An 18,850-nucleotide genomic window follows, 5' to 3' on the forward strand; every position below is an offset into this window, starting at 1 on the left:
ATCTGGGTGCAGCAAACCCTGTCCTGACTGCAGCAAACCCCATCTGGGTACAGCAAACCCCATCCTGAGCACAGCAAACCCCATCCTGACTGCAGCAAACCCCATCTGGGTGCAGCAAACCCTGTCCTGACTGCAGCAAACCACATCTTGAGTGCAGCAAATGCCATCCTGGCTGCAGCAAACCCCATCCTGAGCGCAGCAAACCCCATCCTGAGCGCAGCAAACCCCATCCTGGCTACAGCAAACCCCATTTGGGTGCAGCAAACCCCGTCCTGAGCAGAGCAAACCCCGTCCTGAGCAGAGCAAACCCCGTCCTGAGCAGAGCAAACCCCGTCCTGAGCAGAGCAAACCCCATCCTGGCTACAGCAAACCCCATCCTGGCTGCAGCAAACCCCATCCTGGCTGCAGCAAGCCCCATCCTGGCTGCAGCAACCTTGGCACTCTAAAGAGGTGACCATCCCTCTGTGTCCAGTGTTAGGGCAGAGCCTCCCTTCAAGTGCTGGGTGCAGCTCTGGGCTCCACCATTTCAGAACCATGGGAAGGTCCTTGAAGGTGTCTGGAGAAAGGCAAGAAGGTGTCTGGTGGAAGGACTGGACACCATGGCCTGTGAGGAGCTGCTAAGGGCTTAGGGCTTGTCTAGTCTGGAGAAAAGCAGGCTGAGGGGCAACCTCCTTGCTCCCTACAGCTTCCTGAGGAGGGCAAGTGGAGAGGGAGGTGCTGATCTCTTCTCCCAGTCATAGGATGTGTGGGATTGGATCAAAGCTGCTTCAGACTCACCATTAGGAAGCATTTCTTTATTGAGAGGGTGGTCAAGCCTGGTGATGTCCTGAGCCTATCACTGTGTAAGGGGCATTTGGACAGAGCCCTTAAGAGCCTGCTTTACCTTTGGGTTGGCCCTGAAGTGAAGCGCTAAATGATTCTTGTACATCCCTTACAACTAGAGTATTCTATTCCAATAAACTTCTCTTCACGGGCACGTAAATGTAGCCTAATAATTGACATTGTCACACCTCCACTGTAACCGACGTTTCTCTTATAGCAAGACACTGAAAGCTTTAGTCGGTCTCCTCCTTAAAGACAGCAGGACTCTGTCACCATCATTAAGCAAACAGGCTGTCCCAAGGACCGCGATCAGGGCTCATTCCTCCCCTGTTTTCCTTAAGGTAGCCAGGGACAAATTACTGAAAAGTACTGCCTAAGGAACATGTTCCCAGAAACCGACTCATTTGGATGTGGGGGCAGTACCCTGGTGCAGGCACCACGTTCCGCTCCGGACCGTCCGTACCCGCACGCCGAAGGAGAGCCCACATCACCCGGAGGAGCAGCGGGCTGGGCTCCGGTCAGACACATCTCCCGACCCTTCCACACTCCTTAAGTTTCAACTGAAAACAAACAGGGTGGGAGAGCAGAGGAAAAGGCAGACGCTGCCACCCGTGCCGCGACAAACCCAGCCCGGCCCTTCTCGCCACGGCCCCGCCGCCGAGCGCCCGCGCCGGGTCCGGGCGGATGCGAAGCACGGGGGCGGTGCGAGCCCGGCCGTGCCCGCCCCCTGCCCTTTGCCCCCGCCGGTGTCCCAGCGCTTCCTGTTCCCAACCACGTGGGCAGCGGGATGGCGGGCGAGGCGCAGTGCCTCAGCTTCACGGGATGCAACTTCCTGCGGCAGCGCCTGGTTTTGGCCACGCTCAGCGGGCGCCCGCTGAAGATCCGCAAGATCCGTGCCAAGGAGGAGGACCCCGGCCTCCGCGGTGAGCGGCGGCACCGGCGGCCGCGGGGCAGGAGGTCGGGGCACCGGCGGAGCTCCGGCTGTGCCCGGGACCTGCTGCCGGGCAGGGGCAGACCCCTACTGGGAGCTGGGACAGCCCGAACTCCATCTGGGCGGGCCCCACCGAGGAGCGGGGACCCAGCTGCGTCCCGGTGTCTTCCCGTGGATGCGCTCTCCCTTGAGCGCATCTCGAGTGTAGCTGTCACACGTGGGTCGCGGGGCTTAGGGAGGAGGAGGAGAAGGCGCGGGAGTGGCAGGGGCGGTGAAGGGGGGAGCAGGGGGGCTGTCACACACCCGCCGGCTCCTGCCGTCAGCCTCCCTCGCTGCCCGGCCGGGCGGGGAGGGGGGAACGGGGCAGCACCATCCCCATCCCTCCGGTTCGGCTCGGCTCGGCAGCCCTGCCTTCCGCGGGGTCACGCCTTTTTTTCAGAACGGGCCATCAAGGGCCGGTGCGGGCGGCCGGGGCTGGTGCTGCCCTGCCGAGCCGCGCCGGTGGGACGGGGCTGGCGCTGCCCGTTCGCTCCGCGCCCGGCGGAGGCGGTGCGGGAGCGGGCAGGCGGGGCTCTGACCGGCTCGCTGCGTGTGCGAGAGCCTCTCCACAGCCCCGGAGCTGGTTCTCGTTCCCGTGACGGTGGCTTCGCAGTCGGGATGGCAGAATTAATTCCCCGTCTCGGGCCGTCGTTTCTGCCGCGTGCCAGTGCCCAAGCGTGGTGTGCTTTAATAGGTCACGTTTTATGCTTTGATTTTTGTCAGGGTTTGCCGAAACAGGAAAGGTGAAAGAGGTGAAATAATTTATTCTCATTTCTGCTGATTTGTTTAAGGGAAATTTTTCTTAGGGAGTACCATCGTCATTCTCGTACAAAGCCTTTGGCATCTGAGGATTAATTCCATCATAACTGAAGTAAGAAAACAATAGGATAAAGTTTGAGGAAGAAACATTATGGCAGCGTTCAGTTATTTCTTGGGCAAGGACCCCGTGTTATAAAGCTCAGAACAGGAGTAGATACTTCTCTGCCTTCTGAGGAGCCTTGGGTGTGTAGCTAAAAATTCTACTCAAAAACTGCCAAAGCATTCTTGTGTGCTTGACTTAACATTTACCGTGATCCAAAGTATTTTTTATCACTGTGGAGCATTTGGTGGTGAAGTTTGTAGCTATTGCCATGTTTTTTTAAAGAGTGTTTGAATTTACTTTTTTAAGTATGGGTCCAAGTGTAAACTATGACTGTAACAGAAAAATAATAACAATAAATCCTGTTTTGTGTTGATAATTCAACATGCAGCTCTTTTTACTTTTCATGAGTGGAACTTTTGTAAACACTGCAACTGGTGTTCTCGAAGAGTAAAATGTGTGCTCATAAGGATGCACTCTTGCACTAGAAGATGCCCCAGTGCTTATAAAGTGATACAAACTTTGTAAGCATATAATCTGTCATAGTTTAGAAAGAGAGCAGAACCAGTGTTGTGTGACTGAGGCATCAATCATGTTATGCAAATATTGACAAACTGTAAATTCTGCAGGTAGCTCTGTGGTTTAAATATCTGTTACATCCTAGACTCATATGTAGACAGAAGAACCTGATTGCTATGTAAGAAGTAACACAGGATTATTGCTGAGTTCTGTCTACAAACAATTATGCAGATACTGTTGGCTCTTAAAACTAACAAGGTTTTGAATTCTGCATATATTCGCCTATCTTCCCTGATTCTGAGCCTGTACTGTATTGGGATATTAGAATACTAGCATATTCTTCCTGGGGTGGCTTTTTTCAGGTGTTTTTGTTTTGGATTGGTTTTTTTTGTTTGTTTTGATAGTTTTGTTTGTTTGTTTGTTTGGTGTGTGTTATTTCCCTTTTGGTTATGGTTGGTTGGTACTTTTGGTTTTATTTTGGGTCAAATCTACTTGTCCTTTTCCTTGTCTCTGGATGAGTGTCCACACAATTGAGAGAAACTGAGGTATAGTGAACACAGTAAGCAAGAAAAGAGGCAGTGGGATGACTTGCGTTCTCTAGCCCTATGTCCAAAACTGTTTTGGAAATTGAAAATTTTAGAGTCTGCAAACAACTAATTCGGTTTGTGGAACATATATACAGCGGCATTACTTCATATCTAAATGTCCCCTTCTTTTAAGCTAACACTTTTACAGAAAATAATGTGAAGCTGTTATTAGCTTGTCATGCTTCAGTATATGGGGTCCTGTTTGCTATGATTTGTCTGTTTTGCTTTGTACTGAGCAAAATGTAAATTGTCAGAGGTTTTGTCCTGGACAAGAGCAATCCCTCAAGCCACTGTGGTCAGAAATGTCCACTTTTATTATGTGCTGTGTGCTAGGTAGAGGAATGTGACTACTCCAGCTGCTGCATCTGAGGGCGTCTCCATTGATTTGAGATGCCTCTAAGTGTGGAGGCTCACATTAACATCTCAGTTTTTACAGAGAATTGCCTTTTCACGTGTGCTGGCATTATACCACAACTTGAACAGTGAGAGTAGCCTTACTGTCACGGAAGGCAGAAAAGGATAAAAGTACAAGTAAGATGTTGAACTTCTAAGAAACTTTACAATTCTGTCTGTGCTCTACTCCTTAGATTTTGAAGCAAGTTTTATTCGCCTGATCGACAAAGTGACCAATGGCTCACGGATTGAAATAAACCAAACAGGTGAGATCTCTTTTTTTCTGCTTGGTCTCCAGGATTTATGAATTTCTGCAGTAGAATGGAAGTCTTGTCTTGACAGAGGTAGGTGCTCTGATAAGATCGACTGAAAAGATCAGAAATAACAAAGTTGACAAGTTTTGTAATAATTGATCGCATGCAAGAAGGTCAGTGCTCCACCATAACGCAGAGAGCTAAGGAAGCTCTATTGACCAAGAACTAAAATTAGTATTTTGTTAGTTATGCAGGATTTCACAGTGCACAGGGCAAAGGTTCCTCTGTACCAGAATTGATTTTTGTAGAAGGAAAAGAAGATTTATCCTCTACAGAGGCTTACTTCTTAGCCAGACTGCTTGCTTATTCATGCTTAGAAAAGAGTTTGATTAGAGCATTCCATGTGAAGACCTCACCTGGTCTGAGTTTTTTTCTTTTTTTTTTTTTAATGATCTTTAGATGGTAAGTAAGGCAAATGAATTAGCATCAGATATGCCAAGACTCCAATGACCTAATAGACTGATGAAGGTTTAGCTTCTGTGGAGAATAATAATTGCTTGTATCAGCATTTTGGAGATGGCTAAGAGATCCTTGGTTTTAGAGGGAGGGGAAAGGAAGAAAATGGTGCGCAGGACAGACAGACACTCATATGTTGACCCATTTATTGGCTACAGACATGTAAATAGTGTGCTGGAAGTGCTTTTAGCCTTCCTTCTTCTGCCTCCAATTTGCCTCATACGTTGTTGCAAAGTATTTTTGTGCTGTTTTAATGGCAGTGTTTTACAGTGCTCTCATTTGTTTTGCTCCCCTGGCCCCTTCCCCAGGTACTACCTTGTATTATCAGCCTGGTCTTCTGTACGGAGGCTCATTGGAACATGACTGCAGCCCCAGCCGTGGTATTGGCTACTACTTGGAAAGTCTGCTCTGCTTGGCACCTTTCATGAAGCATCCTTTGAAGATTGTCTTGAGGGGAGTAACAAATGATCAAGTAGATCCTTCAGTAAGTAATAAAGTTTAAGTATCATAGAAGGCTATTTTTTCCCCCTAAAATAACAAGATTGGGAAGAAGTGTCTAAAACGTGTTGAATTTTTAGCATCCCTCACATCCAGAAGTATCCATTGTTGCTGCGTTAGCAAACTCTCTGAGTCAAAGAAGCACCTGCTAAACTAGAGTGTATCATACTCTAAACTTCAGTTTGTAGTCTTGCTGACTGAACTGACGTTCAGTTCTGTGTGGCTTCTGTCTTCTCCCCTGCAAACTCTTTTTAAATGCAGTGTGTGGCCGTGCCACACAATGCATTTGGTGTTTGGTTCTTCTCTTATCTTAGAATTTCTATGGATTATTTCTCTTGCCCCACACTTGTATTTACTCTATAAGGAAGAAAGTGTCTTCAAAATATGAGTGCCAAAGGAAGGAATCTTTCTCTTCTGTTGTGTTCTGGACATAGTCATACCACTGCTGCTGTCAAGCCTTCTTTCTATTAGGAACAGGAGTCACATGATGATTAGGCAATTAGAGTAGTAAAAGTATGTAATAGCTCTCTGGTTCTTCAGAAACATGCCAGAAGGTGTGGTAGGTTAAATGGCTGTGAAATGCCTGCCTTGGTTTCTATTACTGATCTCCAGTCCTTTGTTTTGTACCAGTGTTGTTACAGCAGTGAGCTGTGGGAGACATGATCAGAATGCTGAAATAATGATTAGTGGTCACGCTCTTTACTTTTTTTTTTTCCAGAAACTCCAAACATAAATTTCTACTTTAGAGAGGAGCATTACTCTTTACTTTTTGAATGGTGATTGGACACTGCCTGTTTTCCTCTGAGTAAATTAAGGACACATTGTAATCTGCAAATGTAACCAGTTTAAATGAATAGAAATACCTGTGAAGTATAACTACAGATAGTATGCAACCCCCTGAGTCCTGCTGGAATTTATGACTTTTCAACTGTGTTTCTCTGGTCATTTTAAAAACTCACTTTCTCACCTGTGGCTCTGTGAGACATCCCCATGAGTCAAGGGATGATCAAAGTGGCACACAGCACTATAAGAAAAAAAGAGGAAGTTTTTTTTGCTATCCTTTCAGTCATTGTGATTAAAATTACTTATTGTAACTGGAAAGTATGAAGAATCAAAGTCCTTTTTTGTTGACTGTTTAATCACAATGGACAAATTCTTGCAATAATCTGGAGATGAAGAGTAGTCCAATGTTCATATTGCTTTCAAGTAAATTTGGACACTGATCTAAGCAATGGAGTCTTGGTTCTGCAAATTATCTCCTTTTGGGCATCAGTCACATGGGCCTGAGATTAAACTATCTTAGTTCAAATGGGTGCAAGAATTAAGGCCATTTTGTGCTGGAAGGGTACTTGCACTTGCTAAAACTTAGAAAAGTGGGTTGGCATACATCAACTGACTCCCAGGCTCTGTACCCTGAGTGTAAATCAAATGCACGTAAAGAGTTACATCTTAGGTTCATTGTGCTATAGTAGAGACTATGTTTTAGTTCTTACTGACAACACAGTAACAACTTCAGTTACTGTGACTCAGCTCATACTTGCTAACTTTAAATGGTTGTAACTGAATACCAGGTCCTAAAATTGTTTTAACCCTGGTTTATATCTGTTTAACTTACTGAGTAAACATTAATCCTGTGCACACCAATAAGGTACTTAGAGGACTTCTACAAGTTGTCTGGTATAACACATATCCCTGCTGCTTTCTGAGACTAAGAGCACAAATTTAAGTGTTACTCTAATTTATTTGTATGTTTAAGTAAATGGAAACTTGGTTTTAAATAGATTTTGATTTTTATTTTTCAGTAGACAGAGGGTGTATATAAACTCAGTGAACTCAGAATTATTACCTATGCTTGCCCAAAAAGAGGTGCTTGAATTTGTTTATCTATCTGTATGTTTTCTGCTTTCCAAAGGTGGAAAGGCCAACCAGTGTGACAACAGTGTGGAAGTTTAGGTGTTTTACCAGCTGCTCTTCATGTAGCAACCTCTCTATTTCAGTTTAGTGGGTTGTATTGGATTTGCATGGCTGGATTTCGTGAGCTGGGATGCTACAGAGGTGGCTTCTGTAAGAAGCTGACAAAAGTTTCCCCTTCATCTGGCAGAGGCCATGTCACCTGGCTCCAAGCCAGACCCACTGCTGGCCAAGTCTGAGCCCATCAGTGATGGTGGTAGCACTGCTGGGGTGACAGCTGTAAGGAGAAAGGGTGGGGGGGTGGGACAGTGGAATTACCTGGAGCTGGAGAGAAGAGTGAGAGTATGTGAGAGAAATAGCCCTGCAGAGAGCAGGGCCAGTAAAGGATGGGAGGTGTTCCGTGTGCTGGAGCAGAGATTCCTTTGTAGCCCTTAATGAAGACCATGGTGAGGCAGCTGTCCTGCAACCCATAAATGGGCGTATGTCTGCCTGCAGCCAGTGCAGGGCCCCACGCTGGAGCAGGTGGATGCCTGAACGTGGCTGTGAACCCCTGGGAAACCTGCACTGGAGCAGAATCCTGGCAGGACCTACAGACCTGTGGAGAGAGGAGCCTATGCTGGAGCAGGTTTGCTGGCAGGATTTGTGAGCTCAAGGGGAATCTGCACTGGTGCAGTTTATGAAGAACCGTAGCCAGCGGGAGGCAAGTGGCAGGAATATGTGTGCAACCAGGGGAGGGTGACCTTTCTGTCATGGTGGCAGGGAACAGTAGGCTGACCACTGAGCTTTGTGAAGTCTGCTTTCAGCACTGAGATCTTGGCTTTTACAGCCATTTACACAGAAGTATTGAGATGTGGGATGTGATTGCTGGGATGTGATTGCTGTGTGGTTTGAGGTTGCTCTTCACCAGAGACCTCCTTGTCAGGGATCTCCTTTGCAAGGGAATATTGTGGATCTCCTGCTATGAGGAGAGTAGAAGAGATTCAGGTGAGAGGAAGAGATTCTAAAGGACATCCACTCCTAAAGAGTACTGTGGCCACTGAACATGCACTTGTTCTGAGTGGGACTGTGCTGACATTATAAATAATAATATTATCCAAATTATTTGGTACATCATTAGATGCTGGAACAAATCAGTCTGAGAAGTTGTGAATGTCACAGCCCTGGCAGTGTTCAAACCCAGGCTGGACAGGGACCTGGTCTAGTGGGAGGTGTCCTTGCCTATGGCAGGGGCAGGTGGAACTAGATGATCTTTAAGGTCCTTTCCAACCCCAAAACATTCTATGATTCTGTGATAATGATGCACAGTATTATTACTGTGTGAGTGATACATCCTATATGGGTGAAAGGAGTGCTACTCTGCTCTCACTTGTCAGGAAGAGATAAGCCTTTGGGAACACCACCCTAGACTGTTCATTGGCAGCCTACACTTGCAATATGTTTTCCTGTGCTGTCACTGGTGACATCTGACCCTGGGTGGCTTGTGGCACCAGCCATGTGGGACTGGGTTGAGGCAGTTTGAAGTTTCTCTGTAGAGTGATTATGTATGCAGAGGGTGCCCTTTGTAAAGTGCCTTTTTGAAGGGAATGGAGGTGGCACGCAATTGGTAGCTCCTATTTTCCTTTTCTTCTCTATGTCTTGTTATTCTGACATTTAGATATAGCTGCAGTACCCTGTTTTAGAGTGATCATTCTTGATGTTTGTGTTTCCAGGTGTTGAAGTTTTTTACAGTTATACCATGGGGCTTTGAGTTCTAATGGCTGTCATGCTGACATGAGACTAGTATATGAAATTTAGCTTAGAAGCAGTAATCATTAATCTTAATCAGAATTCAGCAGTTGTCTGTAGAAGTTTTTCCTGCTTAGTTTTCTTCCCATGGTTCTTTCTTCCCTGTTAAACTGTTTTTTCCCTTCCCCTTCTTCCAATCTAGGCCCTTTTTTGCGAAATGTAGCACTGTATGTTAGGTGGGGCTCCATGATTTGTGGAATGCCAATGGATGTACAGGCCAACTGGTGCTTTTCCCTTTCTCAGGTATCCATGTGCTGCAGGGTCTCCATCGGGGTGTTTTGTTTGGTTCTTTTTAGTACCTTTGCACTGGATAAGGGATTCTTAAAGTTACTTTACTACCTTTTTCTTAGCTACTGTAGATTTCTTTAGAGGCAAGTGATAAGTGATTTGCATCACACAGCTTTGCGAATAAGCAATATTTATGTGAGTTAGAATGTTGTCATTTGTGGTGAGGTATACCATCAGTTGTATGATGTATCTGTTTAGGTGCAACTTGGTGTTATGCTGTCTGTTCTGGAAGTGGAATAACTGCCCTCCAAGGGGAGCTAAGGGATGGGGTTTATGGCTGAGGATAGGCAAAAGGATAGAAAAATGGGTTTACAGCTCAGTTCAGCTGCTGTTTTGTGATTTTCAGTGAACTGCTTCACATCCTGCCCAACTCCCTGCTTGTCTGCGAGGCAGAACAGCCTTTTCCCATTCTTCAAATACTGCTGATTGCCTCCTCTGTTTAGGCAGCAGAATTGGAACAGTTAGTCTTATTATTTGTCTGTCTGGTACCTCTTAAGTATTATGCCTGGAATTTTTCTGAGGACTGAAAACTGCAACAGGTCTTGAAGTTTTTTGAGTTCTTAGCCTACGCAGTAAAGTTTTTATTTTTTACTTGTATGTTTTGTTTCATGAGATGGAGGAAGAAACGTGTAATTTTAATTTGAACCAGATCAGCTTGTTGAGACTTCTGCCAGTGGTATTCACATGCTTGTGCACATGCATGTTAGTAAAGGCTTTACTCCAAAAGTCAAATTTGTATAGTTAATGAATACTATTGAAGGGCCAAAGCAAGGTACCCTGGCTTTAAAAAACTGTAAACTTTGTAAGTTAAAAGAAGTTAAGCATTGGCTTGCAGTTTTGTTTATTTTAATGTAGACATTCAAATATTGATACTAAAAACAGCACCAAATGTCTTTCTGTAAAAAAGAAAATGTGTTTTTCAGCAGGATTTGTAAATGAGAGCTACAACATACACTCATAGCTTCTCAGGTACCACTAACAAAATGTTCACAGATTTGTAGGTGAGGTATGTGCTGCAATTTTGTCAGTGGCTTGCACTCTCTTCAAAGCAGAGAAAATGAAATTCAAGAATTATGAATTTTGGCTGAAGGCATGGGAAAGAGGGTGCTTTTTATCTGCCTCCTCAAATGCTCTCTACCTCATGACTGTTTTCTTCATCTGTGTTTATCTTCTCTTTGGTCATGCTGTCCTGATCCTGTCTCTCCACAGCTATTTGTCTTGGGTAACTCCCTGTGCTGTTGCACTGCTAAATAATTTATATCACATTTGGCAAGACTACTGAAGTTTCAGAAGAGGGAAGAAGAGGGCAGTCCCTGTAGTCTTAGGAATTAGGAAGAGCAATGACAAGGATAGTTCTGTTCAGACCTGGACCTGGTGAGCACCTGGCTTAAAAGGGAGTACACTGGTGATGTGTTACCCACTTCAGATTCTTTTAAGTGCTTCAAGAGAAGCTACCTATAAGCTTCTGCTTCTTAGAAGCAAGTAAAAAGAAGTTGTTGATAGGATGATCTTTCTGCCAAATCAAGGGCTTGCTCTTGCAGTGATGATTGAAAAAAATGCAGTGGTCCTTGCATGAATTTGTTTAGCTATAGGGATTTTATAGTAATGACAGAAGAATATTATTTTCTCAATAACATAGGAATGTTCAGAGAAATGTTTTACTGTTCAGAGAAATAAGTAAGCTGTTTTACATAATGGCATTCAAAATCAGGCTGAGGAAGAAAGCCAGAATAGGAAATTCTATCTGCCAGTAATTTGTTCTAGGAAATTTTTTTTAGTAATGATGTATTGTGGTAGGCTAAGTAGATGAAGCTCTCTGTGCTGCATTCCCATGTTTTCCCGTAAAATACCTTCTATGAAGAGGGCTTTTCTCTGTTAGTCACCTCACAATTTAGTGACTGTTTAAATTACTGACTAACCTAACTTCCAATAGAGAGTCTTAAAATTCTGTGTTGCACGTAGGTTGATGTTCTTAAGGCAACAGCTCTACCCCTTCTGAAGAAATTTGGAATTGATGGTGAAAGTCTGGAAATCAAGGTGAGACAGTTTGTTCCTTTCTTTTCAAGCATGTGTTGAAATTATGCTCCTGCAGTACTTCATGGGGTCATGTGCTTGCTGTGGGTGTCTGTCTCTTAAAAGATAATTCGTTGTGACTAGGAGCCACACGGTGATAGAGAGTGTAAGGAGAAAGTGGTGACTTTCCTGAGTCTCCAAAGAAGACTGAGAAACCTTTTTGCTTTTTGTTGCTTTTCAGTTCATTTATTATCTTTTTATTTCTACTTGTTCATTCTGCCCCACGTTTGGGGCTAAGAACTAAGAATGGTATCTTTAACCTGTTTCACCTGTAAGAGAGCTGAATCTGTGTTTGGGTAGTTGAGGTTTGTTTCCAGTTTGGAGAATAGGGGAAAGAAGTTTTTCTTGAAGATTAGTCTTCAGAGGCCCAGTAAATCTGGATACAAAACAACATTTGGGTTTCTTTTAGGTGGGAGAAATGTGTGAAGGGTCTGGCTGCACTACTGGGGGTGGCTGGTGCCTTGCTGTGCAAAGGCTCACCCATCACCCCCACCCTGCCCACAGCCCATGTCATTGTCCTGGCACTGTCAGCCTCTGCTCCTGTGACCCTGCAGCAGGGCTGGCCTTCAGCTAGCCACAGCCCTGCCCTGTCTGGCTGTGGGTCTCCCTCCCCAGACCCACTGGCCCATGTCCTTGGCTTGGAGTGGTGGGACTGGGTCAGGCTAGACAGACCTGTTAGTGGGAATGAGTTCATTCTAGTCCCTCACATACAGAATGTTCTGAGTTGGAAGGGACCTGTAAGGATCATCAAGTCCAAATCTTAAGTGAATGTTCCATATGGGAATCAAAGCCACGACCTTGGCATTATCAGCACCATGCTGTAATCAACTGAGCTCATATCAAATAGTTCTAGTCTCCTCAGCAGCGTGTGCAATCTGCTGCTAGAGACAAGTCTTAAGCCAAGGTTGTTTTGTTAAAGATGTTTTTGTTTGGTTTTGCTCTGTTTCCTATTGAGAAGCCATGCTTTACCTTACTTGAGAGGAGCAAAGAAATCAGTGCCTGCTTTTAGTTTTGATGCAAAATCCATTTCTGCTTTTAGGATTTGGTTTTCTTGCCTGTGATCACATAATGCCTCTGCTGAAAACATTTTATTCTCTGAAAAATAAAAGTGTAATTTTGGGGTGTGTAGGTACATTCTTTGTACTATTTACTAACCTGCTTTTTTTCCTCCATTATTTGTTCTAGATCAACCGAAGAGGAATGCCTCCCAAAGGGGGTGGAGAGATACTGTTTTCTTGCCCAGTGAGAAAGGTCTTGCAGCCTGTTCAGTTCACAGACCCTGGAAAAATCAAGCGCATCAGAGGAACTGCGTATCCTTTTTGTTTGTCTGTTTTTCTACTTTTAAATGGGTTTGTTCATTAAAATTTGAAGTTTGGAAGTCACAGAAGTGCACCCACATTTCTGAGCATGTGTCTAGGTTACACAGGCCAACATCACACAGACGGGCCACACAACTAGATTCGTTAGGACTGTGTCTCAAAACTCCTGTGTTCAAAGTGTTGCTATTCAAAAAGCATCTGTAGGCTATTGAATAAATCTAAAGCTGAACAGCACTTTTCAACAGCAAGAAAAAGTTAAAATACCTTTCATCATATAATGTAGGAGCGCTTAAAGCAATCTTACTTTGTGTGTAAATTCAGTAGTAACCAATGTGCATTGAATAGGTGACATCTTGGCAGTTACTAGTTTAGCAGAAGTTAGATGGGGTGTTAGTTTAGTGTGATAGTTAAATCTTAGTTCAGTTTACACCTTGCAGCACACACTGAGCTTTTTTGTATGTTTTGAAAGAAAGTTCTTTGGCTCTTCACCTTTGGTAGTACCAGTGCAGGTGAAGTGAGGAGGTTTTATGGAGATAAGGGCACAAAATACTCCTGTGAACTCCTTACTTTTTTTAAAACAACTGTAAATCTAGCCAATGTTTTGGATTTTGTTTCTTTTGACTTTATTTTTCTCTTGTGGCCTTTCTATGGTATCTGCCACAAATCTGCTGTCATTGTAGAAAGAAGGTAGAAATCCCCTACATGAAACTGTCTTAAGCAGTGGCCAACATGTGGTTTAATTTGTGTTTTGAGAGTCCCAAACATGATTTGGCATTGATTACTCAAAAAGAAGGCAGGAATGAGGTCACATTTTCTGCCAGAGGTATGGATTTGCAGCCTGTTTCTTCTTTTACTTCATGACATACCGTCACAACTGTGTGTATAAACTGGATGTTTTGACTACCTTGTCCAATTGCAGCATTTAGATAAGTGCAGTAGTGCCAAGTAAGAGCAGTTTTACTGGAAACCTGTGGTGTAGAGCAGAAAGGAGGCAGCTCGTGCTTTTGGTGATAGTTGCTATGGTATGTTAGTGGAGAAAGTAATTTTGTAATCCATTCTGCTCTGTAGTAAATAGGTAAGTTTCTGTGTGGAGGAGGAAGCAATGATCATGACTTTACTGCCACTGTTCTAAACTGACATTAATATGCAGCACCATTCTGGACCACTGTGATTCATGTATCTGCTTGAATTCTGAACTTCTACTTTGCTGTAGGCTTTCCTGGGCCTTTTCTCAGGGGTATAAATTTGCCTTTAAGCATGGTGGGAGGCAGACTCACTTTAGTTTAGCTATTAAGCGGTCCTTCAAGGCAATAGAATACAAAACATCTGGGAGGATAAGTTCTTACATCTTTTTTATGTGTACTTTTGTTCCTCCAAGATTCATCTGAGTAAATCTTCTTCCTCACAGCTGTGGAGATTGTATTACAGCAGCCTTTTATATAATGCAAAATACTGAGTGCATCAACTATGCAGAGCAACCAGTTTTCTGATTATTTTTTAATGATTTTTGCCCTGAGATCCTAAAGTTTTGGGTTTGCCTACTCCACAAGAGATGGTGTAGAAATTTGTAGAAAAGAAAATTCCTCCTTGCCAACTGGGAGCTTTGAGAGTGTATTTCTCTGCATTGCTATGTGAATGCATGTGCAGATGGGTAGAGCCTGAGTCTGCATTATAGCTGGGCTGGAATTTAAAGCATAATGTGCTTTGTACATTTGAATATATTTTGGGAGTTTCTCTGAAGCAGCACCTGAGTACAAGATCAGAAAGGCTGTTCATCTCTTATGTACTGTGAGGAGCTGGGTTGGGGTGGGTGGTAAGGTGGTAGGTTTTTCTTTCCTGGAACTTTCAGATGCTGAGTGACTACAGAACTAGTGAATTTGACGGCCTCAGAACCCTGCAAAAGAGTTGGAGACAGCAAAGATAATTTTCTTAGAGCCTTTTATTTTTTTTCTGTTGGAACTTTTCGTCTTTAATTTCTTATTAATTTTCCCAATTTCTCCCTGACAGAAACAGGAAGGCAGGATTTTTTTGCTGGTAATTCACAGAAACTTCACTCAGGATCGTGTTTTAATAAACCATGAAGAACAGAGCACATTGGGACTTCCTCCATCATAAGAAAGTACAAGATGACAGAACAGCAATTTAAATTCAATGAAGGGCATTTTCAAGATAGGTGTTTACTTAATAGTAATCTGTTCTTCAGCACATGATCTGTGTACTTCACTTCAAGGTATATCAACGAAAAGAGAGTAGAAAGTAGTTACATGTATATGGTTCTCTAGGTACAGGAACATGGACAAGAGCCCATGAATAGATGTGTAAAACACATGTTTTCTGAAATAATGCACTGGGGCTTCTTCACTTTTGTCAATCTCTGCTTTCAGTTTTTTCTTGTGATCACAATGGATTTCTTAGCTCAGAAATGTAGATACTCTGTCCGAGTGTCGCCACAGATGGCAAACAGAATGGTGGAATCTGCAAGGGGCATCCTGAATAAATTCCTTCCAGATATCTATATCTACACAGACCATATGAAGGGGGCCAGCTCTGGAAAGTGAGTATCCAGAATTTACAGGAAACAGACATGTAATTCTGCATTTGTTCATTTACTAGGGTGTCCTGGTCTAATTTTACTGAGTTTTAGATCACAATCTTCTATTTTGTTGATTTAAAATAAATATTTCTCACAAAGAAAGAACGGGTGATTCACTAGATACATTTGTTTTACTTATATAACATGGATAGAAGTGTATTTTCTTTTACAAGGAATGAAATACATCACTACTGCCACTAAGGCAATTTGAGCTCCCTTCATTTTTAAGTCTGTTGCTTTGAAGAGAGATTAAGATCAAGGTGCCATGATATATTCAGGAAACCAAGATTCAAAGTTGACTGCACACCTTCTGATGGAAATAGTAATATTAAGGATGGGACTGAGGTGTTTTAAGGAAGTGTTAAAGCAGTATGGGTTGTCTTCTGCTGAATGGCTGAAGGAGTGTCCTCTCACTCGCAAGGACTCGAAAATTAATTTATTGTACTTCCACACATTTTGTTTAGCGACAGAACACAGAATGGATGCGATTCAGACAATTTTGCTGGTATCTGTCATCTCTGATGTCTTCTTCCTTGAGGTTGAAAGATTCTGGATAACTAATTTGATAGTTTTCTGTCTGTTTTCTTTCACTGTTTCTGCTTTTTGAAATATTTAATTAAAATTTGTTAGATTAAAACGTTTATGAACCTAGAAATTGAAGAAATTTTTACAGGATCAGAATTGCAAAAATATTTCTGGGAGCTGTGTAGTTTTGGGATCTCAATTTTCTTTTTCATCTGTTTATGAAATTTTAAAAGTCAGATGATTTGGGCCAGCAGCATTATTTTTAATACCTGCAGCTCATGCAGAGGAGTAAATAATAGCATGGGAAGAGGAACTAAATCACTTTCAACCTGGCTGGCTGGGTTTCTCTTGCTACTGTGACATTTACCTTAAATATGAATCCAGTATGACAGCAGTATCCTTGATACTAACTAATTAGTCTAATTTTGCTAAATATTGCAGCTTCCAGGGGAAAGAGCTGAAGCCTTAAAGAAGGGTGGTTTTGGTTTTGAATGTTGCAGAGAAGAAACGCCAGATACCTTTGAAATGTTTATCAAACAAAAATTAAATAAATGTGAAAGGTAATGCTCCTCTATTAAAAAAACCCCAAACATTTCTAGGGTTTGTATGGCTTTTTATTTTCTTTTCATTTTTCTGTTTAAAGAGTTTGGCCCAGGAAAAGCCAATGTAGGGTTTTGTGGCAACTGGTTCTGGGCTTGACTTTTAAGTACAGTTGTTAATTTTCTTTTTCCAGGATTAATCTGTTGTATCAAACAGGTTTGTCATCGTATGAGAGGAGCTGTTTATGACTTGAAGTTCTTGGCTCAGTACTCCAATTTTGTCCTTAAATCAAATGCACTTTTTCACTTTCTTTCAGATCACCAGGTTTTGGCATGTGCCTTACTGCAGAAACCATCAATGGCACTATTCTCAGTGCTGAGCTAGCCTCAAACCCTCAGGGCCAGGGAGCAGCTGTGCTTCCTGAGGAGCTGGGCCAGAATTGTGCTAAGCTGCTGCTTGAGGAGGTCTACAGAGTAAGTGGCCAATATGTTTTGTATGTTTGTATAGATGTAAGAGAAGGAGGTGATAAAATAGATAAAACCGATAGGTGGTTTGGTGGCACCTTCAGACAGGGTCAGATTCAAGCAGAGAAATTATCTGATGCTGCCAGTGTCATTTTCATCCAGGTAAATAGTGGTTTTGCATGGTTCCTTTAACAGTGTAATGACTTACTGGGGCATGCTATTTCAATGTCTGAAATGTGGTATTATGAATCATGGGAGTGGCAAATTCTTCTTCTGTTGTTTTCTGTCTGCAACAGAATTCAATTAGCTTCACATGGGCTGTTACTCTTCTATATATTATGGATGGATACATAGTCCATGCTTCTAAACTAGTGGTCGGAGTGGGACATTGTGAGTGGAGGAACATAGGAGAGGCAGAAAGGGAAAAAAACCCATCAAGACTCCATGCTGACCACTTTGTGATGATGACAAAGTCAAATGTGCTGAGAATTGTTGGTTGTATGAAGAATTGTCTTAATGGGTTGTTGGAAGGGAGCTAGGATGGTGTTTACTTAGGAATCCTAAGTGCATCACGGTTTTCTTCAGCATAGATTTTTTTTCTTTATTAAAATGATTTTAATTTGTGGCAAGAATTTCAGTGGATAAGCAGCTTTCAGTGTTACAAATGATTTGGCAAAAAGCACCCTGATGAGGTTCTGATGTAATAAAGAACCTTCCAGCTGCTTTGTGTTGTATCTCCAGCTGCTTTGTGTTGTATCTCCAGAAATATTTAACTATGTTTTAGCATTGATAAAACACATTTGTCCTTTAGGAGGCAGTCATCTACAAGTTTTGCTCATTATTTAAAAAAACAAGTGGTTTACTCTGAGCTGTAATAAGCTATGTGACTTCGCAAAGTGTTAAAACTGCCATTATTGAGATTCTATGTTAAGGAATGCAGTTAAATATAAAAAAGCCCCTCAGCTTCATAAATCACATCCATACCCGTGTTAGATTGTTCATCTGTGCCCATTTAATTTTTCTCTTTCCCTGTTGCAAATCTTTTATCTGTTTGAATTACCAGTTGGCCGCTTTTTCCATTAATTGTTACAACTGCCAAAATCTTTTGGTACATTTGTTTGTGTACATGTCTTGGAAAACATCTCCTGGTAGTCAGATGTCCAGACCCATCAAAAATCCAGTTTCCACATACTTTTATCAGCAACAATAGTTGGTCTTTTTTTTTCCTTTGGAAACCATTTAGCATTTGATAGATTAAAACTAGTGAGGCAATTTGTCCAGATATTATGTTTTGCACAGAGTCAGGTGTCAGGGAACATACAAAATGAAGACGGCTGGAAAGGCCTAAAGCAAGTAACTTTCTGCTTTAGTGTATGGCAGCCATTTGAATATGATGAGTCAAATTCTGCAAAGGATAGTGAGGATCTTAAGACAACAGGAAAAAAAGTTTGAGGAGTAAGCAGGGTCAGACAAGTCTTTGAATCATAAAAGTAATAGGCTGTCAGGTTTCACTGTCTTTGAAGATCAGAATCTGAGTGAGTGAGGTTGTTAGCTGTGGCTTGCTGGTGCTGCTGGAAGACTCCTTTATGTGTGGGTGACTGCTGTCCAAGAGTGACCGAAAAATGCTGAGCAGTGTACAGACTATTTGTCCTTCACTTGAGCAGCTCACTGTGGAAAAGTTCTTGTTTGCTAGCATTTTTGGCTGTTGTGCTACTTTTTCACTGCACTGCTTAGTCATTATTTAGCAAATTCCCCTCTCCCTCCATCATGGGCAATATGATGGGTTTTGTTATGTAGTTTTCAGAATACGTACTTGAGTTTGTGTATGACATGTGGTCCTACAGTGCTAGCTTGAATTTTGAAACATAAGGTTTCTTTTTAATTTTTTTTTTCTTTTGTATTTTTTGGGGGTTAGTTTGTTTCTTGTTTTGGGA

The 18,850-nt window shown here is 42.8% G+C and overlaps 1 protein-coding gene across 1 annotated transcript in view; it reads left to right on the forward strand.

Annotated features, from left to right (window-relative positions):
• The first annotated feature begins 1,598 nt into the window (after positions 1 to 1,598).
• Positions 1,599 to 18,850, forward strand: part of RCL1 (RNA terminal phosphate cyclase like 1) — a 32,014-nt gene continuing 14,762 nt past the window's right edge. The window contains exons 1-7 of the mRNA XM_084224933.1: positions 1,599 to 1,745; positions 4,345 to 4,416; positions 5,229 to 5,404; positions 11,365 to 11,439; positions 12,661 to 12,785; positions 15,223 to 15,348; positions 16,769 to 16,925. Coding sequence (XP_084081059.1) covers positions 1,610 to 1,745; positions 4,345 to 4,416; positions 5,229 to 5,404; positions 11,365 to 11,439; positions 12,661 to 12,785; positions 15,223 to 15,348; positions 16,769 to 16,925 — 867 coding nt within the window. The 5' untranslated portion in view covers positions 1,599 to 1,609. The remainder of the gene's footprint in view (positions 1,746 to 4,344; positions 4,417 to 5,228; positions 5,405 to 11,364; positions 11,440 to 12,660; positions 12,786 to 15,222; positions 15,349 to 16,768; positions 16,926 to 18,850) is intronic.

The sequence above is a fragment of the Fringilla coelebs genome (assembly GCF_963513975.1).
Source record: "Fringilla coelebs genome assembly, chromosome: Z".
NCBI lineage: Eukaryota > Metazoa > Chordata > Aves > Passeriformes > Fringillidae > Fringilla > Fringilla coelebs.